The sequence below is a fragment of the Macaca fascicularis genome, chromosome 15 (genome assembly GCF_037993035.2).
Source record: "Macaca fascicularis isolate 582-1 chromosome 15, T2T-MFA8v1.1".
Classification (NCBI taxonomy): Eukaryota; Metazoa; Chordata; class Mammalia; order Primates; family Cercopithecidae; genus Macaca; species Macaca fascicularis.
In genome coordinates, this window is record NC_088389.1 from 124,833,275 (window position 1) to 124,860,775 (window position 27,501).

At 37.2% G+C, this 27,501-nt stretch overlaps 1 protein-coding gene across 7 annotated transcripts in view; it reads right to left on the reverse strand.

The window, feature by feature from the left end:
* Positions 1-27,501, reverse strand: part of ZNF484 (zinc finger protein 484) — a 132,787-nt gene that overhangs the window by 87,211 nt on the left and 18,075 nt on the right. For 4 of the 7 annotated variants that reach the window (XM_015436662.4, XM_015436660.4, XM_074017953.1 and 1 more), the window contains exons 2-3: positions 13,773-14,034; positions 8,403-8,544 (exon numbers count right to left, since the gene is read on the reverse strand). In XM_015436662.4, coding sequence (XP_015292148.2) covers positions 8,403-8,483 — 81 coding nt within the window. In that variant the 5' untranslated portion in view covers positions 8,484-8,544; positions 13,773-14,034. The remainder of the gene's footprint in view (positions 1-8,402; positions 8,545-13,772; positions 14,035-27,501) is intronic. The other 3 variants (XM_074017952.1, XM_015436661.4, XM_074017949.1) reach the window with 1 other exon arrangement.

Below are 27,501 nucleotides of genomic sequence, written 5' to 3' on the forward strand. Positions count from 1 at the left end.
CATGTATATATTTATGGAAATGTGTTCTTGGATAACGGGACGTTATAAAATCTCACCTGAAGAATTTAAACCATAAAGGTGATACTATATTTATACTTTGACAAAGCATTTTCTGTAATCAACTTTATTTAGTATCACTTAAAAAAGGGAATGGTATTTCATTCTTATCCCTTTTAGTGCTTCCTAAATATTTTACTTTTGAAATGATAGGTCTTGGATATATTGGCTTATTTGTTTTTTGTTATAAAATCTGTCATCTGTAGCAAATGTTTTAATACAATTCGAGGCACATATGCACACCTCAGAATATGAGGAAAGAAAACAATCAGAAATTTTACAGATTGACATTGTCTGTTTTCACAGTTGCTCTGTGGAAAGTTTGCTGTGAAGGACTGTCAAAGAGTTTAGAAAATAAGATTTACAATTTCCATGCTGACAGCCAATTTTAGGGATGAATTTTACTTTCATATTGTCCCGTCTCCAACATAATTTTAAAGGGATTCTGGAAAAAAAATAGTAAAATGCAAAACTATACTAATACTCTCAGGAAGCATCTCAAGCATTGATTAGCAAATGTATCTTATTATTTACAGTTAAATGACATTTCTAATGACCAAGGACTTTCTGCGTAAACATCCCTGGGGAGAAGATTTATTGCACCCTTCTGTGACCTCCCCACTCTGACTGCCCTCTCTTAGGCTGCAGTGTCTCTTGGTTGTACTCAGTCATTGACTGAGCTGGCAAATATTCTGTTTATCATTGTCTAGGAAAGGCTGATGTGCTCCCCGACTTAGTAAAATGTTTCACCGCATCATTACTGGGCAATAAAAATAAGCTGAAATAACCGACTGAGTTAAACTATTAGTCACTTTGGGCAAAACATGGCCTTTCTTCGTGAGGCACATCAGTGAGATGCTCCAGAGGAGCCAAGGCTCCGGGGATACCTGTGTGGTGCCGTAAAACCAGCACATAAAGCAGTGAAAAAGGTAACGGCACTCATTTAGCATTGTTACAATTCCACTGGGCACGGTGATGAAGGGAAGCTCCATAAAGGGTGGTCTATTTAAAACTGGTTCCCGAGTGTGATCCTTTATTTAGGCCTATCTGGAAGACATGCATTTCAGTCCTTAATTCGCAGTCTTTTTTCAACAACCCTATGAAACAAAAGGTATCCAGCATGGTGACTATAGGGAATGATACTGTTTTATTTACCCGGAATTTGGAAAGAGAGTAGATTTTAAATGTCTTCACTCCCCTCTGCCACCAACATGGTAACTATGTGTGGTGTGCTGGGTGTGTTAATTAACTTGACTGTGGTAATCAGAACACAGTGTATACCTATATCAAATCATAACGTAGTATACCTTGAATATATAGAATTTTTATTTGTCAAATAAGTATTTAAAATTTTTTTAAAAAGGGATTTATGGCAGAGTAGCAGCAGTGGGTGTTAAGGCCTGGGTCAAGCTCAGCCCCAGGTGGGAGGTGGGGTCAGGGAGGAACACAGTAAGCAGCTCTGGCCTTGCAGGTGTAACACTCTAGGCCTCTGTCTTCCCAAGGCATATTCCCTGTGTGTTGTCCCAGCGTCTTCCCTCTGTGTGTGTCTCTGCACCTACATTTCCCTTTTTTATAAGGACACTGGTCATACTGGATTGGGGCTCACTTTAATGACCTCATTTTAACTTGATTACCTCTGCAAAGATCCTATCTCCAAACAAGGTCACATTCTGGGGTTCATATAAATTTGAAGGAAAACAATTCAATTCATATATCATCTCTGAAATAAGGACAACTTTACTTACGTATATACAATTTGGGTTGTGGTTGCTGAGTATCTATTTCAAACGGGTTGTGGGCTCGTCTCATACTTTCAGGTCAAAGGGGACTTTGGAATCCATAGTGTATGTATGTATGCATATATGCATGTATGATCATGGATCAGCTTTCCCATTTCTGTCACTGCATCCCTATATGGTTCATGATCATGTATGTTACTTTAGCTCCAAGGCTATACACAATCCAAACAAAACAAAACAAAAAACAGAAACTGTATTGGATAGTTTGACTTTCTGTTAAAACTATATATATATATATATATTTTTTTTTTTTTTTTTTTTTGAGATGGAGTCTTGCTTTGTCGCCCAGGCTGGAGTGCAATAGCATGATCTCGGCTCACTGCAACCTCCGCCTCCCAGATTCAAGCAATTCTCCTGTCTCAGCCTCCTGAGTCGCTGGGATTACAGGCACCCGCCATCATGCCCAGCTAATTTTTTTTTTGTATTTTTGTAGAGACAGGGTTTCACCATGTTGGCCAGGCTGGTCTTGAACTCCTGACCTCAGGTGATCCGCCCACCTTGGCCTCCCAAAGTGCTGAGATTACAGGTGAGCCACTGTGCCTGACCAGATAGATAGATAGATAGATAGATAGATAGATAGTTTTTTTTTCAGTATATTCTCAGCGTGTGTTTGAGAAAAGGTTTTGTTTGTTTGTTTGTTTGTTTTTTTTTGGGCCATTGTCCAAGGGTTCAGAACTGAATGGGAATGTCTGTAAATGGATGTGATGGAGGCTGGAATGTGTATCAGCTTTTCATCATCACTGTAACAAATCACTAAAACATTCTCTTACTATCTCTCACTTTAGAAGTGTGGGAGGGCTGGACTGATGACCTTGCTTATAGTCTTACAAGGAGAAAATCCAGGTGCTCTTGGGCTCTTTATGAAGGCTCTAGGGGAGAATGTGTGTCCAAGCAAATGCAGGTTAGAGCAGAATTCATCTTCTTGTAGTTGTAGGAGTGAGGTCCCAGTTCATCACCGGCTGGTAGTTGGGGCCTCTCAGCAGCGTCAGGCTGCCTGCATCGCTCTTCATGGTGCCCAGTTCATTTTCTAAACCAGCAACGCTGCAGAGAGACACTCTCCTGCTTCCAGTCTCTCTGGCTTCCCCTCACCCACACCCCTCTTCTGTGTCTCTTCTGCCTCCAACCAAGTTAAATCTCTTAAGTGCTCATGTGATTACATCCAGCCCACTGCATGAATCACGACCATCTCCTGTCTTAAAGTCTGCAACCTTAATTACATCTGCAAAATCCCTTATGTGATGTAACATATTCACAGTTTTCAGGGATTAGGGCATCTTGGAGAGTCATTCTTGCTGCCACAAAATATTCTTTAATCCTTCATGAAATGTTTGCTTTCATATATTTGTCTCTAGAGAAGCATCAGATATTTTCTCAACATTCCTTCATGTTAAAAACCCTCAACAAACGAGGCATTGGAGGAACATACTTCAACATAATAAGAGCCACCTATGACAAACCCACAGCCAGCATCATACTGAATGGGCAAAAGATGGGAAGCATTCCCCTTGAAAACTGGGACAAGACAGGGATACCCTCTCTCATTATTCCTACCCAACATAGTACTGGATGTCCTAGCCAGAGCAATCAGGCAAGAGAAAGAAATAAAAGGCATTTGAATAGGAGGAAAAGAGGTCAAACTGTTTCTGTGTGCAGACGATATGATTCTATACCTACAAAACCCCATCGTCTCTGCCCAAAAGCTTCTTAATCTGATAATCTCAGTAAAGTTTCAGGATACAAAATAATGTACAAAAATTAGTAGCATTCCCATATACCAACAACATGCAAGCTGAGAGCCAAATCAAGAATGCAATCCTATTCGCAATTACCACGAAAAGAATAAAATACCTAGGAACACGGCTAACCAGGGAGGTGAATGATCTCTACAACAAGAATTACAAAACACTGCTCAAAGAAATCATAAATGGCATTCAAATGGAAAAACATTCCATAATCATGGATAGGAATAATAAATATGGTTTTTAACCATATTGGGCCATACTGCCCAAAGCAATTTATAGATTCAATGCTATTCCTATCCAATTACCAATGGCATTCTTCACAGAACCAGTAAAAACTATTTTAAAATTAATACGGAACCAAAAAAGAGCCTGGATAGCCAAGGGAATCCTAGGCAAAAAGAACAAAACTGGAGGCATTACGTTACCCAACTTCAACCTCTACTACAAGGCTATAGTAAACAAAATAGCACAGTACTGGTACAAAAACAGACACACAGACCAATGGAACAGAATAGAGAGCCCAGAAACAATGCCACACACTTACAACCATTTGATCTTCGACAAAGTCAACAAAAACATGCAATAGGGAGAGGACTCCCTATTCAATAAATGGTGCTGGGATAACTGGCTAACCATCAACCGTTCCTGGACCCCTTCCTTACACCATATACAAAAATCAACTGAAGATGGATTAAAGAGTAAAATGTAAAACCTGTCAGGTGCAGTGGCTCATGCCTATAATCCCAACACTTTGGGAGGGCGAGGTGGGAGGACAGCTTGAGCCTCAGAGTTTGAGACAAGCCCGGGCAACATAACGAGACCTCGTCTCTACAAATAATAATAATAAAAAAAAATAGCTGAGTGTGGTGGCACGTGCCTGTAGTCCCAGCTGCTCAGGAGGCTGAGGCGGGGGAATCTCTTAAGCCTGGGAGGTTGAGGGTGCATTGTGCCACTGCACTCCAACCTGGGCCACAAAGTGAGACCCTGTCTCAAACAAAAAAAAAAATTAAAATAAAGCCTATGACTATAAACCCTGGAAGATAACCTAGGAAATATAGGAAATACCATTCTGGACATAGGACATGGCAAAGATTTCATGATGAAGACACTGAAAGCAATTGCAACAAAAACAAAAGCTGACAAATGGGACCTAATTAAACTAAAGGGCTTCTGCACAGCAAAAGAAACTATCAACAGAGTAAACAGACAACCTACAGAATGGAAGAAAACATTCACATATTATGCATCTGACAAAGGTCTAACATCTGGAATCTATAGGGAACTTAACAAGCAAAAACAAAAACAAAAACAAAAAAACCCAAAACCACTCCATTAAAAAATGGGCAAAGGATGTGAACAGGCACTTTGCAAAAGAAGACATACACATGGCCAAAAAGCATATGAAAAAACCCTCAGCATCATTACTCATTAGATAAATGCAAATCAAAACCACAAGATGCCAGCTCACACCAGTCTGAATGGCTATTATTTAAAAGGCAAAAAATAACAGGTGCCGGTAAAGCTGTGGAGAAAAGGGAGTGCTTATACACTGCTGGGGGAATTATACATTAGTTCAGTCATTGCAGCAAGCAGTTTGGTGATTTCTCAAAGAACTTAAAACAGCTACCACTCGAACCAGCAACCCCATTGAGTACACACCCAAAGGAATAATCATCTTTCTACCATAAAGACACATAGATGTGTATGTTCATTCACAATAGCAATGACATAGAATCAACCTAAATACCCATCAATGGCAGTGTAAAGAAAATATGGTACATATATACCATGGAATACTATGTAGCCATAAAAAAAGATGAGATAATGTCCTTTGGAGCTGGAGGTCATTATCCAAAGCAAACTAACACAGGAACAGAAAACCAAATACCATGTATTCTGACTTATGAGTGGGAGCTTAATATTGAGTACATATGGACACAAAGAAGGAAAGAAAAGACACCACAACCTACTTGAGCGTGGTGGGTGGAGGAGGATGAAGATTGAAAAACTACCCACTGGGTACTATGTTCATTACCTGGGTGATGAAATAATTATGCTCATTACCTGGATGATGAAATAATCTATACACCAACCCCCATTACATGCAATTTGCCTATATAACAAACCTGCACACATATACCTTTGAGCCTAAAATAAGTTTAAAAAACAAGAGAAGCATCACGTATTTTCTGAAGGAAATGGGAAAATATATATGAATATACATTGTCAAAGACTATAATTTTGAGATTTTCTATTGCTTATTCAGTAGTTTCTTTCTGGACCTATTCCATCTGGGCTAGCAGTTGTGAAAACAAAGTAGTGTGGATCAGACTCTGTCACCTGTTTCTGTCATGCAGATTTTAGCCCTCATCCTAAAGGAGGGACAGATTTTAGTCCCATCCTAATAAAAAAAATCTCTGCTCTGTTTACTGTTTTTTCTACTTGGTTTGGAAAAACTTCATTAGAGATAATTGTCTATACCACATATGGCTGAGAGCAGGTACAGGAGCTATCTTGGTACTCATACTTGGAAACCCTTAATATGGCATCATCCTCAGCACATGGAATTTCTCAGATCACTGACAACCTAGGACTGATGATTATTCCTTAAGCTAACTTTGCTCTTCTGAAAAGGTTGGCAGGCATGGCTATATTTTTCTGAGGACTCCTTATGTTATCATCCACTCAAGATAAATCAAGGCATTAACTTCTTGAAATTTTAAAAATCTTAAGCTCTTTAGGGTTACTCTGTGTCTGCTTAGAGGAAAAAGCATCCAACTAGAGATATAAATGTATCCATTAATAAAAGGTAATGGTGGCACAAAAGTTGATTTGAGCTAACAGTGATTCATCAATCACTGCTGAAGCAGCTTCAAATGGGAACTGGTTCAGGGACCCTTTCAAGGGAACGAAAAGGGCCAGCTTCTGTAAGGTAAATATAGGAGCAGATTTTTCACTGGTTGTAGTTATACAATTGCCCTACTTGGTTGATCCTGCTGGAAAGTCTCTAGTTATATAAGTTAATTGGTGGCTTCTGATTGGTTAGCCTTAAGTTTGACTTTTTTTTTTTTTTTAAGCCATTTACAAGAAATAGCTCAAGTTAAGTTTTGCTTATATTGGTAAATCAAGCAAAGTTAAGGCCACTTACAAGGCTTTGTCTGCTCAGAGATTCCTCAGGCCATTTTAATTTTGTTTAACAATTCAAATACACACTGTGTGCCAGAGGGCAGCTCAGTGAAGTCTTTGAATGTCTGTGACTGTATATTTGGAAAAGTACATATTCTTTGTGAAACACCACAAATACTGATGAGGTAAAATGCAATGTATAGGACTGTATGTATATAGCAAGTCTTCTATTACTAGATCTATATTTCTGTTTACATACAATTTTTATTACTAAGAAAGGTTGAATATACTTACCTTTCCAGTAAGAATTACAAGTAATTAAGTTACCTCCGTAACACCTCAGTGTTTAGGTACAGTGCAAAGTGGCTCTCTATATCTGTGTCCAGCATGGAATTTCTTACCTAGTTGAAAACCTTCTTACTTGAGAATAAGTTTTCTTATCATATATGTGGTGATATGGGATGATAACAGAATGCTTTAATGTACAGGCATCCATGTCCCCATGTGACAAGTTTTCTCACATGATTATTTCTTTTAACTGTAGCTTCCAGATATATAAGCCTCATCTTTGGGCTCACAGGAGCATCCTAGAATACATAGCAGGGTTTTGCTGTTATTCCTAGTGGTTCTTTTAATTTAAAAAATCCAAACTTCCTTTATAATCAAAAGATCTGCTTGTTTCCATTTCTTTAGCTGTATGAGTTCTCATAGTCAGTTTGGGCAGAATCCCATGAACTGAGTGGTTTACACAACAAACAGTTATTTCTGTCAGTTCTGGATGCTGGAAAGTCTAAGTTTGAGGCAAAGCAGATGCAGTGTCTGGTTCACAGACCACAGTCTCCTTATAACTTCACATGGCAGGAAAGGCACGGGAGTTCTCTTGGGCCTCTTTCATAAGGGCACTAATTCCATTCATAAGGGCTCCACCCTCCTGACTTACTTGCCCTCCAAAGCCTCCTGACACCATGACTTTGGGGGTCAGGATTTCAACATATGAATCTGGGCAGGGGGAAGCAAACATTCAGTACTTTGCACCAGTGTAACATCAATTACACTGGATTCATTTAATATGCTTCTCTCCTATTAATTAGTATTTGTTTATTATTGTCAATGTTTTGAAAGTACTTCATAATCAGTATGACATTTCCTATTAATCCTTTTCCATGTAAAAATATTTATTCATCTATCTACCTACAAATTGAGCTGTGTACTAATGATTCAATAGTATAGATTTAGATGTAGACTTAAACATATAAGTAATATTTTATGTAAGACAAATGACTTTAGAGAGTATGTTCTGTTTTGTTTGTACAAGCTGTTAGAAGTAAAATGGATTTATCTGTTGTAGAGATATGATTATGATACTGATGTTTGAAAGTTTCCACTTAATTCTTATTTACTATGTGTAGCTCAAATGTATTTTCTTTTAATGTTAAATGAAATATGAAGTTATTTAAACATTAAGTAAACTTTCTGCAGATACTTATTTTTGTATTGGGAAGAAAAATTGATAAATGTTTCATGTTTTTTACAAACTCAAAAGGTATTAATTTCATTGCTAGAGATAGATTATTTCTTAGTATTAACTTGGTTTAAATTTGACTAGAGAGTTAAAATGCAAAGCAATTAAGATAAAAAGTGGTTCCACTGCCACTGTCATTCAGTTGCTTTCTCTTACCTCCAAAATAATAGGTGTCACCTGAATCAATGAGCACAGCCACCAGGGGCTGAACAGCGGTGTCATCATCCACCACCACATTCATATGGCTCCATTTAGCAGATAAGGACAGAGTGCCACTGCCCATTGTTTAATCCAGCACCTGGAGGAAATATAATCAGTCAGAGACAACTCTAAATTATGAGCTCTGTAAACACTTGAAAACAATTTGATTCAGATCACTGAATAAGTCAAAGAGTGGTGTTTACATGTTGATGATGTATCACTGAAAAAAAAATTAACCACCTATCTTTAATTTTAAAAATTTCATTTATTATGACAATAATGCCTGAATAAAAATATTACTTTCTGAAGAATCACTATAATAAATTCTGATAATTTATGTAAAGGAACTAGAATTTAATTATCAAACATAAACACTAGAAGCCTTTACGATGGGATTAAAAACAACACAGTTTGGTTCAATCTTCAAATGCAAAACTTACTTGCTTCACTGAATCCAACAAAAATATGTTACAAGAATCAAGAAAGTGAGTTGATAAAAAAATATGTGAAGAATGGCTGTGAAAAGCTTTTTTTAGAAAAAGGTGACACATAATAATTGTACATACTTATGCGGTGCAACAGGATTTGAAATGGGGGGAAGATCACTGGATGTCTGGCTTACTGCACCCATTAATTAAGGTAAACCCTGCTTTCACTGTCTGAGCTATTTTATAGCCCTGTAAATTGTAGAAAACTGATAGTAATGCAAAATGACTTGTACCCATAGAAATGCAAATGACTTGTGCCTGGTGGGGTGCAGTTGGTTACTGGACCATTGCATTTCTGTCTGTAATTCATTTTGGCATTTCTTATCTGCCTGTATGTGTAATACTTTGAATTCTCCTCTGAACTGACTATAATATCTTACTGGTTTCTTCATTGATTAATTAAAATCTTTAACATATATTCATGTGTTTCTGAATTAACACATTATGATTATAGACATAATCATACTCTCTTTTAAAAGTTATTATTGGCTGGGCATGGTGGCTCACGCCTGTAATCCCAGCACTTTGGGAGGCCGAGGTGGGCGATCACCTAAGGTCGGGAGTTCGAGACCAGCCTGGCTAACATGGTGAAACCTGATCTCTACTAAAAATACAAAAAATTAGCTGGGGCTGGTGGCATGTGCCTATAGTCCCAGCCACTTAGGAGGCTGAGACACAAGAATCGCTCGAACCCGGGAGGTGGAGGTTGCAGTGAGCAGAGATCACACCACTGCACTACAGCCTTGGTGACAGAGTGAGACTGTCTCAAAAAATAAAATAAAATAAAAGCTAATATTTTATATTTGATAAAAAATGCTTAGGAAAGAACTGGAGGTGTACTTTATATATGTACAGTATTTTTATATATTTATATTCACATCCACATTATTTTATGATTCTTAGTAGTAATTATGAAATTAATCTTATGAAATAATTTGGTAACATAACAAATTGTCTTTGATGGTAAATTTAAATGTTAAGGTATTTAAAATCACTAGAGGTATTCTGTGTTTTCTTTTACCTGGTAATATGTCAAAGATACATGCCAAGAAATGGGCTAAAAATAAGATTAGCTTCATGAGGCCTATTAAATTAACATTGCACTGAAGTTTAAAATTAGGCAAAAATCAAAACTGTTTCAGAAGTTACATATATCATAATAAACTTTAGACTAATAGAAACTTTTCTATAAAGTTAACATTTTACTTGATAGTCTCAGGAAACCTGTAAATTATTAAAATGACTCTGTGCTTGATTTATTTTTCTTCCTAACATGCATTTATGTGAAGTTAGTATATTATTAGCATTTCAAATGTAGTACTTCTTAAAAATTAAAAATTAACATTAATATTTTAGCTTTCCCTTTTAACCTTCAGTGATGTATGAAACGGAAACAGAAGTAATAATAATGTGTAAGGAAATAAATTATTCTTTAAAATCAACCAAGATTCTGAATGTCTTCAATGTAAAAGTAGGCATTTTCTAAACACAGTCTCGAGGCTTATATGATTCTGCAGGTCTTTTACCTTCTTTGAATTTTTTTATCACCCTGGGAATTGTAGAAAATTGAAAGCAGGCAAATGATTATTGTTCATAGACATGCAAATGAATCTTGTCTGGTAGAAATACAATTGATCTTCCTGGTTCCTCTACCCCATCCCATGGAATAAGCCAGTTTTACATTATATGTAAAGTCATTGCAGCTTTTTTTTTTTTTTTTTGAGACGGAGTCTGGCTCTGTCGCCCGGGCTGGAGTGCAGTGGCCGGATCTCAGCTCACTGCAAGCTCCGCCCCCCGGGTTTACGCCATTCTCCTGCCTCAGCCTCCCGAGTAGCTGGGACTACAGGCGCCCGCCGCCTCGCCCGGCTAGTTTTTTGTATTTTTTAGTAGAGACGGGGTTTCACCGTGTTCGCCAGGATGGTCTCGATCTCCTGACCTAGTGATCTGCCCGTCTCGGCCTCCCAAAGTGCTGGGATTACAGGCTTGAGCCACCGCGCCCGGCCAAGTCATTGCAGTTTACTGCTTATGTATCTTTGATTCTTCGAACCTGTTGTAACATCTTACTGATTCCCTCATAAACTAATGAGTTAAACAAAATCTTTGACATGTTCTTTTTATAACTGCAAAAAGTGCCCTCTTTAAGAATATCTTTTGACAAATAAAAGCAGATCTTTGTATAATTGTTTTCATGTCCATCATCCACATTTGTTTCCTTTTTGTTTTCTATTAGGTTGTATTTGGCCTTTGGCCATAGTTTATGCACAAGAAAATCAGATACAGTGGAATCTATATTTTAATGAGAAGTTATTAAATTAATTGCCCACAACATAGATGTCATTTTAAACACATTTGAGTATGATCTCTTGTTAACAACTACAACATTTTAACTGCAGAGGCAAAATATCACACTCACAAAGGCATGAGCTAAAGCAAAATCCTGATGAGATTTAAGAACTTTAATTATATTTAATTCTAGTTATTGTGCAACCTAGAACTGGACGAAGTGCTTGCTCAGCACCTCATTGAATCCAGAATATATGCAACTCATCAGCAGTAAAGCTGAACCAACTACTGTAGGAAAAAAATTGAGGGCGGTCTTTGAAATGGGGAAAAGAGATTACTGGATATATTTTCAATGGAAAGATTAGCTGACATTACAGGATTGTAAAGCATCATCTTGGACTGGGTTACTTTACAGCTGTGTAGTGACAGAAGTTAACTTGCAGAACATTGATAATAATGCAAATAATGCTTGTCCACAGAGATGCAAAGTGTGTACAGGGAAGGGATTTGCCTTTCCCTGTGGATATTGACAAATTCTGCTAGGTTTGCATCTCAGCATCTCCTTTCTGGCTATAAATGTGTGGTACTTCTTTAAACTGGCCTTACTGGTGTAAGGGTAAACACAAACCAAAACAAACAAAAACTTTGTTAGTGCTAAAAGGGATACACACTTTCACTCACTTTTTTTCCTTAGAGCATTTCTTTCAGAAAACTTGTACATCTTTAAAATCTTAAAACAAACAAACAAACAAAAACAACAACAACAAAAAACCTATTTAGCCTCTTTCTTGTTTCCAGGAATGTTTTTCTTGAGGACCTTGGAGACGTTTCTTTGAAATGTAAACATCAAGAAAGGTAGTGTTCCTGTCTCCTTAATGTAGGTGCCTGGCTCCAAGTTGTAACTACCCACTTGTCCAAGAGACACGAAGGAGTTTAGTTTTCCTTTGCATAAAGGAGTGTGCCTCCCCAGTTACCACGTGAATATAAGATGGGCTGTGTAGCAAACAGCGCTGTCAAGTCCTCTTACTTGAGGACAAGTTGTCCTTTATCTTTAGAACGTGTTATATAATGGGTTGTATCTGTCTGGCTACATAAATGGATGAAATTTGTCTTTGCAGTCACATTAGTGATTGCCTGAAATGTGCATCACAGTCTGGCTTAATACTTATTCTGTAATAAGACTATTTCTTTTCTACCTTGGGAAACTGATTCACTATGTTGGTAGGCAATTTCATCTTTAATTATTTCCCTGACACTGGTTCTCTCATTAATTAATGAGTTAAAGAAAATCTCTGACATATGTTCATTTTGTATCTGTGTGTGGGTCACAGTTTTAACCTTTCTTGGAAAAAATCTTATTTGTGAGATAAGGCCCCGCCCTCTGAATTTCTTCACAGGTCTTGAAATCGTGCTTTCATACCACAACATTTAACAGCAGTGTAGTCACGTGTGCCTCTTACAGCCAAAAGGAATCTTTTTTTGAGCATGATAATCCCCTGGTCTCAAGTGGAAGTCAGAAGTCAGCCTCTTCATCTGTGCCTTCTTCTTTTTCAGATCATGCTATCTTTTTTAAAAAAATTTATTATTATTTTTGTATTTTTAAAGCCCCCATTTGGTTCTGATGCCAGTTTAGGCACAATGTCGATTTAGGACCCAGCGCTCCTCCCGTGTGCAAATCCAGTCATCACAATCCAGCAGCTCTGTAGTTAACAAACGTGCCCACATCGGACTGCACGTGAAATCAGTTCCCATCTACTGTTACTCAGTCCGGCCTTGTGGGATTTGAGCCCCTAACCTAGCAGGGATGGCAAAGCATTTGCCCAACAAAAACAAGCCCTGATGGAGAGTGGGGATGAGAGGCCTGTGTGTGGGGTGGGCATTGTGCTAATAAAATCAGACTTCCTTCCTATTGTTCTCCCTGCAAAGGAGATCTGAGGTTTACCATTTCACAAGTGAAAACAGCTGAGGCTCAGGAGGCTTGCTGATTTGCATTTCAGAAGGGCAGTAAGTGGAGGAGCTGAGATTCTTCCAGGGTGCTAAGCTATCCCAGAAAACTAATCGGCCATCAAAAGAGTAAGAACTCTTGGTATTTGCCAGCATCTTTCACTATAAGGTGATAGTTATCAATTGCCTACTGTGTGTAGAATATTTGTGCACAGACCCTAAGAGGAGAGGCGGGGTGGAGAAGGGAAAGAAGTGAGGACAGGAGAGGAACATGCCCCGGGTGTTGTCTGTTCCATGAGGTCCTGACCCTAGTTCTTTGGGATGGAGGCTGGTATATGTTTGTAAGGAAATGGAGCTTAAGGGTATTACATATTTTCCTTGTACATGGGAAGGTACATCTGCAGAAATATGCATTTCATATTTCTCATATATAGTCATTTTGGTCAAAAGAACACTTTAGTGACGGCTGTGTGTGCCACACAGGAATAGTCTAAAAGGAAACAGCAATCTCTTCCTCTAGTGGGGGCATCGAGCATCTCACTGCCTCATTCACTCATTACCAAATGATTTCCATGTGGATACGTCAGGTTTATGGGAATACAACTGTTACCTGCTGTGACATTCCTTGGTGACTGTCCCGGCTGGAAGAGACTCAGTTTGAGCTTGCCATCCTTAAGAAAGAGGACGAAACTCCCTGAACCACGTTGAAGTTCACCGAAAAGCAAATGTCCTGCTCTGTTCCACGTTCGAAATTGGAAAGTGACAGACATTTTGTCCTCCCCAGAGTTGCCCGGCAGAGCCAGGTAACTCCTGGAGCTCAGAAAAGTCACAGGGACAGTCTGTGGCTGTGGACATGAGAAGGACACATTTCCCTATAAATAAAACAAAAGAGCACATTGAACAGCCTTACAGGTGGTGCTTCTATCTAATTAAAGTCAGATTTTACAAAGACGTACAAGGCTTTTTGTCAATCCAGGATTTTATGAATTAGTCTGCCTGCTAAAGCCGAAATCTATGAATGACATTTATCTTCTCCTTCAGCATAAGTATTATTATAATTGGGCAGACGTCCATGTGGCTTTCTGTGTGTATGTGAGAAATTCTCCACTTCTCTACTTCTTCAGCATTAGTAAAGGAGTCTCAATATTTTAGTTCAACAGGAGTTTAATCTGTGCCAACTATTTTCCAGGCCCTGTGCTAGCCCTGAGGATATAGCAAATAACAGGACATTTTCATACTCTTTCTCCTGAGCAACATTTGGTCTTCCCTACACAATCCTCAAAATCTCCTTTGAACCAGCTTACTATTTTACTGGTTCCCTCATTAATTAATGAATTGACTAAATCTTTGACACATACTTATTTGATATTTGCATGGGTCATATTTTTAGCTATTGGAAAGTTATATTTGACAGTCTTCCAAATGTTTTTCAGATCTAATAGTTATATACAATGTTTGCATATAGTATTTTTAGCATGCAAACATTGATTTTTATATAGTCAATTATGTCTCTACTGTATTTTACAGCTTCTGAGTTTCCAATCTTTGTTAAGAAAGTTTCATACTACCCTAGGTCCTACAATCTCATAGATTTTCTTTAAGATTGTTGTAGTTTGTTTCTCCTCCTCCGTAATTTACATATTCTTAGTGTGTATAAGATAGTGATCATTCTTATTTTCTGCCTTATGGACACTTGTTTGTTCCGGCAGAATTTCTGAAATAATCCCTGTTCCACTGAATTGTGCCACAGTCCTTGTTACTAACAACTTTGCACATCAACTGGGATCTTTCTGAGATCTCGACTTTGTTCTACTGACTTCTCTATTCCTATCCATTACCATACTGATTCTAGTATGGCAGCTTTTAGTATGTTTTAATATCTGGTAAGTCAAGTACCATCTTACTGGGTTTTAAATGTTTTTTGTTTTGCTTTGTTTGGCTGGTGAAAGGACATAAGCAATTCTTGGGCATTATTCACACATAGGAATTTCAGTTCCAGAGAAAAACCCCAGCAATTCTGATTTTACTTGGAATTTCCATGGATTTATTTCTATTACTATATTATATATGATTTTAGAAAAAGAATGTTACTGGAGCAAGACAGATAATCTAGGGTAGTGGTTCTCAAACCTAGCTAAACAGTTGAGTCACCAGAAGGGCTCTTAAAATCCAGATGCAGACCAATTAAAATCCCAATCTCTTAGGGGTGGATCCAGGTAACGGTATCCTTTGAATCTCCTCTGGTGACTCCAAGATAAAGCCAAGTTTAAGAACCACACTGATCCAGCGGTAAAACAATTTTCAAGACTGAATCATATTTTTTAAAAATTCTGTCACAACATACTTTAGAAATGGATATAATTCAGTTATCATTTTATAATAATCTTTAATACACATTATAACTGCATACATCAATCAGAACATTTCTTTTTGACTATTTTTGTAATTCTGCTGAATGGGAAATCGTTTTCATTACAAGAAAACATTTGCAGAAGAAAATTTAAAAAGAAAACATTTGCTGTAACGAATTGAATACCAAAAGCTTAAGAGTAATTGGCGCTGATCCGTAGTACACATTTAATCACTGGACTATTACATGTTATCTTTTTATCAGCTGCATATTTCTTGCCCTCATCATTTACGCGGGTAGCTGCCTGCTACATACAACAGAAAGGCAGGGCTTCTTCCCACAGAGGAGTGCTTGGTAGTCGACAGAATGAATTCTGGCAATTGATTTTGCCAACAAAATATATTTTTAAATGTTTTCCTTTTATATATTGGAAAACTATTTTCCTGTTTTTATACAGAACACATAAAATTGTAGTAATTCTCAAAATAGAATTCCCATAATTAGCATTATATATCCATATGCACAATTTGGAATGAACTGTCTTTTTGTTTTTGTGTGAACCTTACACATTTAAATAACCTCATTCAATGTAATTAGTAAATAGTTTTCTTGAGGATGATATCCAGAACCCAGAAATACCAGTGTAACTGTGGTTCTCCTTACTGGCTACACTCAATTAATAATTCCATCAGTGAACCCATCAGTAATTCAGAATAACATGAAATGTGTATGAAAACCTGTGTCTATTTTCCTCAAATAGTCTTGTCTCCTTGTGTCATAAGGCCCAACTCACTCGTATTCACCTCAATGACAGTATATTTGGAAATAGCCTCATAGAAGTTAGGGTGAGGAGGAGGGATTCTTCTGAACACCAAGGACTGGCAGATAACAGGTAGCTTAATGTTCAGAATGTGTTAGGTTAGGCTTCTTGACACGGATGCCCATTGGCCAAACCCATCTTTGCATCTGTATCTGAGTAACGCATCTCCAATAAAGCCAACTTCAATAACCGGGTCTTTTTTCTTTTTCCAGCTGAGCAGCACTTAAATGTCAGCTTCTCCACGGACAGAAACTTTAGGTAGGGGCTGTTCCATTGATCTCCTTCCTCTTTTCATTTCTTTTTCATCTTGTCAGAGGAAGCTGTGCTCTGTGGAGTCTTGTTATCACTGTTCCCTCTGGTGTTTCCTTTTTCATGTATCTTGATGGTATTTTTCATTTTTATGATCGCAGCATGGTGCTGTTCATAGTAGAACTTAAGACTTCAAACCCATCTTTGTTTTTTTTTTTCTGCTTTACCTTCTTGGAAAGTTCATGGGCTTCACAGCCGTTTTTCCCTTTTTCTCACGCTAACCTAAGTGATGTATTCATCGTGTGGCCTGGTGACAGAGCCAGAGATGTTTTCAGGTGTTGGTCCTGCAACCCATGAGCCAACTCCTTCAGCACAAAACAGGAAAGAAAACATTTTTACAACAATACGAATGAATATTCTCATGGTGTGCTTCTGAGAGACACTGACAACTAAACAGGAGCTTTCCCTTTAACCCCAGCTTAGATATTTCAAACTTTAAACATTGAAAGAAGTTTACTAACTGATTTGGAAGTATTTCTAGTTGACCAGGGAATAGATCATTAGGGATTGCCATTGCAAAATAATTGGTCTCCTGTGAATAATAACACCAAAAACACGTGAGGCATATGCATTCTGATTTCCATGTAAAAATAGAAAGTTATTTCATATAAAAATGAAACAACTATGTCCCAAGAGGCATATTTACTTTATAGCTTTTTATGCATAATAAAAATTACTATATTAGGCTGGGTATGGTGGCTCATGCCTGTAATCCCAGCACTTTGGGAGGCCGAGGCAGGTGTATCATCTGAGGTCGGGAGTTTGAGACCAGCCTGTTTGATGTTGCTGTGCAGCTATTTTTTAGAGGTAATCAATATTAAATCAGTAGACACTGAGTACAGCAGGTTAAACTCCATAATGTGGGTGGGCCTCATCTAATCAGTTGAAGGCTGTAAGAGAAAGAAAGAAAACTGAGGATCTCTAGGGAAGAAGGAATTTTGCCTCCAGACAACCTTTGGACTCCAGCTGTAATATCAACTCTTACCTAGGACTTGCCCGTCCCTACAATCAGGTAAGCCATTTCCTTAAATAACTCTACACACACACACACACGCACACACACGCACGCACACACACACACACACACACATCACACATCCTGTTGGTTCCATTTCTCTGGAGAGCCCTGACTGATAAAGACACAGAGGTTTTGTTTTCCTGGATGCTTTGTTGAGAGAGCATGGCCTTAACACCTCTGGTTTGGTTCTTCCTGCTGTAGCTTGTCAGAACTCCAATGCTGCCACACTCTCTCAGCACTCTGTCAGGTCTTATAATTCACTATAAATGTCACATATGTTCAGCTCATCAAAAAACAAGTTGTTTTATCAGTAATATAAAATAATATTCGATAATATCTGTCAAAATCACATGAAGAAATTAATATTACCCAGAAAATCTCTTCTTTTTCAAAAGTAAAAAGAAGAAAAATAAGCAATTGTTCTTTGAAAAATATATTTAATAAATGAAGATACATGAAAACCCAGTGAAATATGAAACTATCTGAAGCTGACTAGCTGATGTCATCCAAGCCAATAAGATGGCATTAATTGTTTAATTATATTTAATTTCACAAAAATATTACCAGTACTTTTTGCATGGCTATCCATTTCATTCACATTATCTGAAATATATATAATAAACTACAAGAATTGTCTATTTTATGTATCATTTTAAAATTTAGAAGTTTGATTTTCTCACATTGCGTTAACATACTTATAAGGAATTAATGTATCAACTGCATGATGAATAAACACATTCTGAGTAAAATATGCATAAACTAAACAATTATTCCTTGTTATATAACTTATTACATGTTCATGAAAAAAACAAAACTCTCTGTCAAATGTAAATGAAGATATCTAAGATTATTATTCCATGGCCATAAACTAAGGGTAACTTGAAAAAGATCGATTACAGACTTTCACATTTTTAGCAATGCCCTAATACTTCAGTTTTTATCATGTCTTTATTTGTTGCTTAAAGAAAATGCTAATATTTGAGCTATTTTTTTAGTTGACCAACAAAAAAGTTTTCTTCCCGACAAGTTTTTTCTGGATTATTGCAACCCATACGTTTCTTTTTCTCATTCTATGTTTACTATTACTCTCCAACAGCAGTATTGATCTTCTAAGGCATGTGAAGTATATTTCCTGGAATGTTTCCCTCAGGCAAATAGAATAGTAAAAAAAGTATCAAGTAAAAGAGACATAAAGCAATGACCTTGAAACTCTTTTGTCCTTTAGCTAATACCTTGATTTTCTCTTTATTGTAACCGCTAGTGCTTGTATCTAGGAATTTAACAATATACTTATAGCTCATTATGCATATTTTAAAATAAAAACAGATTAACGAATTGTAAATTCAAACTTTCTAAAAAGCATAAAACACTCAACTATGATTTATGAAGTCAATAAATGAAAATATGAAACAAAAAACGATGTTTGGGATGGAAAGCATTGAGTTTAGTAAGTCAACACTACTGAGCTTGCCAAGATCAGCACTGGAGAGGGACAACTCCCACATAGTCCCTCTTGAATAAGATCCTCCCACTGGAGAAGCAAAATTTCAAGTCTTGGTGCTTAGAAGTAATGTTAAAAGGTAACCTCTCTTCCCACTTGTCCACAAAAGTCATACTTTTAGCATTTTAAAACACTTGCAAGAGCAAAGAAAAGTTCTCCCAACTGGTCAGGTGCAGTGGCTCATGCCTGTAATGCCAACGCTTTGGGAGGCTGACACGGGCAGATCACTTGAGCCCAAGAGTTGGAGACCAGCCTGGGCAGCATGGCAAGATTGGTTACACTTGCCTATGGTCCCAGCTACTTGGAAGGGTGAGGTCGGAGGATCGCTTGAGCCCGGGAGGTTGAGGCTGCAGTTTGCAGTGATTGTGCCACGCACTCCAATCTGGGCAACAGAGCACGACTCCGTCTCAAGAAAAAAACAGTTTTCCTACCTAGCCACAATCAATACAAATATTCCCCTACAATATATATTTGAATAAAACACTAAAATAAAATAATTCCAGTAACACATTTAATATAATCTTTTATCAGAAACCTGGTGGAAAAAAATCCTTTGTATGAAATTCAATTATATAAATAGGAAATGTAGTGGGATACTGGAAAATTAATGTCACTTATTTTGTTTACAATAAAATCCAATGTTCCTCAAAGTTTGCAGAAGAAAAGCCTTGCTATCCAAAATGAATGAAGAAAACTTAGCTCGTGGTTTAAAGTAGGAAGTGCTTTTCTAATTTTATATGAATTTAGTTTATAATTATTAGCTTTATTAAGATTATAGTTTTGACTCCTGAACCTCTATCACTATTAGCAATGTGGACCTGACACGTTAGTTTGTCACCATTAGATCAGGAGCTACATTTCCTAGTACACTAGAGTATTGCGTGGGTTGAATCCTGGTTCCATCCTGGATAAGTTACATAGCCTCCCTGTGCCTCAGTTTCCTCATATGTGAAGTGAGAACACATACACTCCTCTCTCACAAGGTTGTTATGAGGGTTAAATGAGTTAATATTTGTACTTTACAACAGTGCTGGGCATACGGGGTGCCCCCTGTGGACATCTGCCTTATTATTATTGTCAGGGCACTGGGCAGAGAAAAGAGGTGGAAATTAGTTTAAAATAGCACATAGGAGATTTACAGGAAAGTAGACAGCTTAAAATGATAGCAGATTTAAGTTCTGAAGGACCTAGGAAATCTTCAGTTTCCATCAGGAAGAAGAGATTTACAACCGTTCATCCACAGTTACACAGCTCCTTCTCTGCCAGCCAGCTTGTTCCTGGGCTGACTCACTTCAGTCAATCTTACTCAAAAGTATTAATATGTCTGTCTCATTTTCTTGTGTTAGAGGACCATGAGGGTTTTAAAATGATACTTGAAGATTATTGGTGCAATTATAATGTCTTCGCCACGCTTCCTCAAAGAATACTGGAAGAGCTAAGGACAGATATGTTCACAAAGTTCCCAAATGCTAATTCTTGTAAGATAAAGCACTTTGTAATACAAAATATTCACATGTCTAGGAAGAACTGCGTCAGAAGTAATTTTGCTAAAATATGTTATGTCCTAATTCATACAGCTAATATTCACTGAAGGCCTTCCATATGCTTGGTGAAAGATAAAAATGCAAAAGGCAATGAATTACTTTCAAGGAGCCCACAGTATAGAAAAGAGGACATATAATCCTGAAATATGATTGTTTCTGCCACATTCACTGTAATGCTTCTGTAAACAGGCATCTGGTCCAGAATGACTTCTAAGAAACGATAAGGAAGGAGTCTACCTGCTTTAGACTCCTGCAAAGTATGAAGTCTCTGAAAAGCTAAGATATAAGTAATTTTGAGTTGCTATTTCCCTTATTTCCTTATACCATATTTTACCTTCACATTTTACTTTTATTAGAAACAGAGACTCACTCTGTTGCCCATGCTGTAGTGCAGTGGTCCCTTCATAGCTCACTGCAGCCTTGAACTCCTGGGATCGAGTGATCCTCCAGCCTCAGCCTCCCAAGTAGCTGGGACTACAGGCATGCACTACAATGCCTGGCTAATTTTTTAATTTTTTTCTAGAGACGGGGTCTCACTATGATGTCAAGGCTGGTCTGGAATTCCTGGGCTCAAGCAATCTTCCTGCCTCACCTTCACAAAGTGCTGGGATTACAGGCATGAGCCACCCCGCCTGGCCTCCTTTCACATTTTCCACACCCAGAATGTACTCTTAATTCCGGCTTCTCATTACTACTTTTCTGCTTCTCACTGTCATTCGAAGCACAGGCATGTCATCCCCATCCTACCTTGTACCGCCTTTTCAGGAGAAACATATCAACATTGAGAGGAAAATATTGTTTGAAAACAGCAAGATTCTATAGGGTGCAAACACTGATGTCTTACAAAAGAAAAAAAAAAACAACACTATTCCACAGAAATTTTCTTAAAGTGTTCTATCAGCCACCCTCATTCAGATCGACTAGGAGTGATCACTCGGAGACTTTAGAATGTGAGCCTCAACCAGACCAGGAATCAGGATTTCTGTGGGTGAGACCCAGGGGTTTGCATATTTAATAAGTGAACTAGGTAGCTGTGAGGCACGAAGGCTTCAGGATGATTTATCAGGGATAATGGGCAAATTACAGTTTACTCTCTAAATAAATTGAATATTAATTCCAATATGGGGCCAGGCGTAATCCCAGCACTTTGGGAGGCAAAGATGGGCGGATCATTTGCGGTTAGGAGTTCAAGACCAGCCTGGCCAACATGGTAAAACCCCATCTACTAAAAATACAAAAAAGTCAGCTGGGTGTGTTGGTGCATGCCTGTAATCTCAGCTACTCAGGAGGCTGAGGTGGGAGAATAGCTTGAACCCAGGAGGCAGAGGTTGCAGTAAGCCGAAATCGTGCCATTGCACTCCAGCCTGAGCAACAGACAGAGATATACTCTCAAAAAAAAAAAAAAAAAACAAAAAACAAACAAAAAAAAAACCAACAACAAAAACCCCCACAATTCCAATATGGAAACATGAATATCATTTTCATAGAGTTATAATTTATATTCAATAAATTTAAGGTTACAGTTCAATGAGTTTTAACAAATATATATACCGAGGTTATTGCCAAAAAATCAAGGTATAGGCAATTTCATATCAACTCACTAATTGCCATTTGTATCAAACCCCCAACACTGTCACCCAGACCCAGACCCAGGAAACCAGTGATCTGCATTCTGCAACTACAGGTTAGTTCTGTCAGTTCCAAAATTTCATAGAATTGTATAATGTGTACGTATTCTTTTGTGTCTGGGTTCCTTTGCTAAGTGTAATGTTTCTGAGATACATGCACGCTGTTGCATATATCAACAGTCTGTTATTTCTTATTGCTTGGGGTATTCAACTGCTTGACAACTTGTTTATCCATTTACCTGCTGATAGACATTTGGACTGTTTCCAGGTTTACACTTTATAAATAAGCTGCTAGGAATATTCACACATACATCTTTGTGTTGACATATGCATTCATTTCTCGCAGGTAAATACATGGGAGTGGAATTGCTGAGTTATATGTTAAGTGTATATTTAGCTTAGAAGAATGCCAAATAGTTTTCCAAAGTGATAGCATCATTTTCACATTTCCCACCAGCAATGTATGAGAATTCCATAGCTTTGCCAAACACTTGGTGTTTTCACTCTTTGTAATTTTAGCCATTTTGCTAGGTATATAGTGGTTTCTCATTGTGATTTTTTTTTTATTTCTCTAAAGACTAGTGATGATTCATTTTAATATAATAATAATAAGTCAGAATAGATGTACTGGGATTCTGTAGATCAGTTTGGGGAGGATAAGAATACTGAATCCTGCAATCGGTGAATACACAAAGCTTTCCTAGGAAATATTTGCCTTTATTCACTCACATACATTCTTTCCTTCTGGGCATAATAAGAGGAACTTAGGGAAAACGTGCCTTGGTTCTACATTCTCAGTAAAGGCCTTGATCTCTCTCTCTAATTTTCATGCATGATCTTTCCTCTCTATTTCTTTTCTTTCCTCTCTCTTCTTCTCCCATTTCCTGGTAAAGATAAATAGTCGACTACACAGAGTCTGGAATCCTCTGTGAGTAGGTTCACATTCCAGTTCTTCAACTTACTTATTTCTGATGGACATGGATTTACTTTTTCATCTTATTTTGGGTTTCTATTTATTTTACTTTTTTATTAAAACATTTTCTTTTTTTTTTTTTTTTGAGACAAGGTCTCACCCAGGCTGGAGTGCAGTGGCATGATCTTGGCTCACTGCAGCAGCCTTGACCTCCCTGGGATCAAGCGATCCTCACACCTCAGCCTACTGAGTAGCTGGGACTACAGGCACACACCACCATGTCCAGATAATTTTTGTATTTTTTTTGTAGAGATGGAGTTTTGCTAAGTTGCCCAGGCTAGGCAATCAAGCAATCAAGCAATCTGCTTGCCTTGGCCTCCTAAAGTGCTGGGATTACAGGCATGAGCCACTGTGACCAGCTTTATTTACTTTTTAAAAATTTTTGCTGAAATTTAATTAGCACTTTAGTATTTTACAGAAAAGTAATTTTCCAAAATATTAAGTACATTGCATTATAAACACATTATTATATGAAAAAATCATATACACTTTGTTTTCTTCAATACATTTCCCATGGCATTAAAAGAAATGCAGTTATATTTTCAGTTATGACAAGCAAACATTCAGAAGACCACACTTCCTACCAAGGACAAGTAGAAAATGTGTATCAAATAAAGTTTAAATAATCTTCTTGAAAGTTTTAAAGATCTTCTAGGATGGCCAGGACTCGACAATGTAAAGATCTTAAAAGAAAAGCTCAGAATACTCTTTCTGCTTTTACCTTTGAAGCACTGGTCAACTCCCAAGGAGCAATGGACAAGAGACAAGGTGGCCAAGCAGAAAGTGAACAGGACAGCTATGAGGCTGGGTCACGAAGTAGGGTTGCTGTAGACTCATCATAATTAGGAGTCAGATGGCAGAATTCAGAGATTTTCAAAGAAACATTTTGGTAAAAGCCCTCAAATCCCAGTTGGGACAACTGAAGCACTGGACTCCAGATGTAAGATATCAACTAGGCCTCATGGGGGCTGAGGCGCTGCACTGAGTCAGCTAAATGCTTATTTGAATTAAGATCTGTACCTCATCTAGAAGCCTATCGGAGGCTGCAGTGGGGATTCTCTGGGGGATCATTTTGTCTTCTCTAGCCTCTACAGATTTTTGATTTTTGTCCAAAATGTCCAGAATTCAGCCAAAATTATCAAGACATGAAAACAGAAACAAAAACCAGACAATGGAAAAGATCAAGAGATAATCCAGATATTGAAGTTAACTAAAACTCTTTAAAATAACTGTGATTAATATTTCCAAGAAAATAGATAGCAAGATAAGGAATTTCACTAGAATATATGAATATAAATTCCGAAACTGAAAATTGCAATAACTAAAATTAATAACTAATTGGCATATTTAACAACAGATTGGTCACAGCAGAAGATCTGATTAGTAGTATAGAAGATAAAGCAGTACACAATATCTAGACTGCAGCATAAATAGGACGAAAGAGGAGAGGGGAAGAGAGAGGACGGGGGAGGGAGAAAAAGAAAAGAAAATAAGTTAACAAACATCTTAGACAGATGTAATTGGAGTCTCAGAAAGGAGGAAAGGAAATGTGAGACAGAGGCAATATTTTGAAGAAATAACAGTGAAGAATTACCCAATCTAATAATCAATTCATAGAAAAAGGAAATTTAGTGAAATCCAAAGAGGACAAATTCAATGAAAACTAAAATAGCCACATAAAGGTAAAACTGCTGAAAATCAAAGACAAAGAATAAATTCTCAAAGGTAACCAGAAGAAAAATACACATTTCCCTTATAGGACAAAAATCAATTGCCTATTGATTTCTTAATAAACATCATGAAAACAGCAGAAATTTGTAAAAGGCCAAAAGAAAATAACTACAGACCATATTCTCCAGCAAGCTGAAATAGCCTTCAAAAATTCATATAAAATAAAGACAATTTTCAAGCAAACAAAAGCTATATGACAATTTATTACCAGTAGAACTGGGCTAAGACAAATATTAAAAGGAGTCTTTCTAGCTGAAAGAATTTGATTCAGAAAGAGCATGAAAATGCAGAGAAGGTAAATATATGAGTAAATTGAAGTATATACTGATTACAAAAAATTATAATATTAAATTTTGTGATTTAAAAATATATGTACACATATACACATGTATGTATGAAACTAAAATGTGTTAACATAGCACACAGGTGGGAGGGGTTTAACTAACATAAGTTGTACTTAAATCCTAGTATTATCTGGAAAGTGATAAAAGTAGTAGTTCAAGTACCTAGGGGAACAAAATTAAAACAGCAAACAATAGCGGAAAAACTGGAAAAATTAAACTTGATTAACCCAAAAGAAGAGGAGAGAAAGAGGAGTATAAAACAAGTGAACCAAATATAAAACGGAGAGTAACATGTCATCTACAATTTCACGTATGTCAGTAATTACATCTAATATAAGTGGACTAAATACACCAATTAAAACTCAATGATTTCCAGACTGGGTTTAAATAATAAAGAAAGAGTTCTTATATATGAAGACAAAAAGTTTGAAAGTAAAGAATGGAAAAAGATATTCCATGAAAACACTAATCAAAAGAAATCAGGTATAGCTATACAGTACTATCATCAGAGAATGCAGACTTACAGGCAGGAGGCATTGTTAGGCTACAGAGCAAGACTCCGTCTCAAAAAAAAAAAAAAAAAAAGAAAGAAACAAGGATATTTCATAATTATAAAAAGTCAATTTTAAGGAAGATAAAACAATTTCCAATCTATATGCATGTAATGAAACAGCTTCAAAATATGTAAAGTATGTCTCTCTCTTCATTATACTGGAATTCATAGTTAAGGCATGCTTATATCAGGGTAATGGTAGACACAGAGGAGGACAGTGGATATACCATAGACTGGACTCTGCCTACGATTAGCCAAAGCAAGTCATATGGCCGGCTCAAAAATCAGGGGGCAGGGAAGCATACGCCACTCACAGGCGCTGGCAAGGGACAGGTGCAGAATTGGTGCCAGTGATGCAAACTAGCACAGAATGTATATGTAAAAAGTGATAGAACAATTAAAGGAACTTTAGAGAGGTAAGTAGTTCTAACTTCATTATCACACCAATGAAGCAATACAAACTTGGACCATCTCAGGAGTTATGAAAATTTCCCATGTCTCAAATTCTAATCAAGGACAGGTAAAATTTTCAAAGGGAGAAAATAAAATTTGGTCCTTTGTCCAGTCACTAGTTATTTTGTTTTACTGGAAACCTCCACTTGCCATCTGTTGTTCCTACAGAAAACGGTACAGCACTCAGTTAATCCATATGAAACTGCTAATATTCAACTGTATTTGATCTACAAAATTGGCAATATGTGGTTCAACCTAATTATAAGTGAAGCTAGAACGATGAATAAGAAGAGGACTGACTGGTAATAGCACAGCTATGTAAGACAGAGTCTGAATGACATATAAAACTATTTGAAGACTAAGTGATAAGAAAATGTAACACAAAATGCATGAATAAAGAATTACCTGTGAGTAATAAAAATTATTTTCACTTGGGACATTACAAAAGAAATCTTCATGAAAAGAACAGTTTAGAATTCTCTTAATTATCTGGGATGTACTCCAAGTATTAAAATTTTAAAAAATAATCCACCACTCCCAGACCCCCTCCCCCACCAAATTTTCCACCATTAAGGGACAAAAAAAGTGGCAAACCAAGCTCTTCTTGGTTATTTATACAGTCAACCTTCAATACTTTTTACTTCATGAATTATTGCCATGACTTACAAAGGAATAGAAGCCCAATCTCAATGTAACAGAAACGTGAACCAGACAAAAGCCATGTTTGAGTATTATCCAGTGAAAATAGTAAAACAGTAGCATGGAGTGGGATGTGAGCCCTTAAAATCTGCGCTAGTGGACTGGGAATTAAAGAGATGGAAAGGACACTAACCACTTGAGAAAACAACAGGAAGAGGACTGTTCTAGGTTTTCATTAATATCAAAGAAAGTAGAGTGATTTAAAGAACTCTGAAGTTGAGGATAATTAAAGGTGGCACGATAAAAAGGAGGAAGGCACAGAATCAAAAACTAAATGTTTATATACAGTACAATGCAGCTTGATGCCGTCTCTCTGAAAGGAGAAAAGAAGCTGCTGCCATCAATCAATATAGCAATATAGCAAAACAAGTATCAATATAATTATCCTTTATAAAGCCTGAGCAGTTATTACCCAT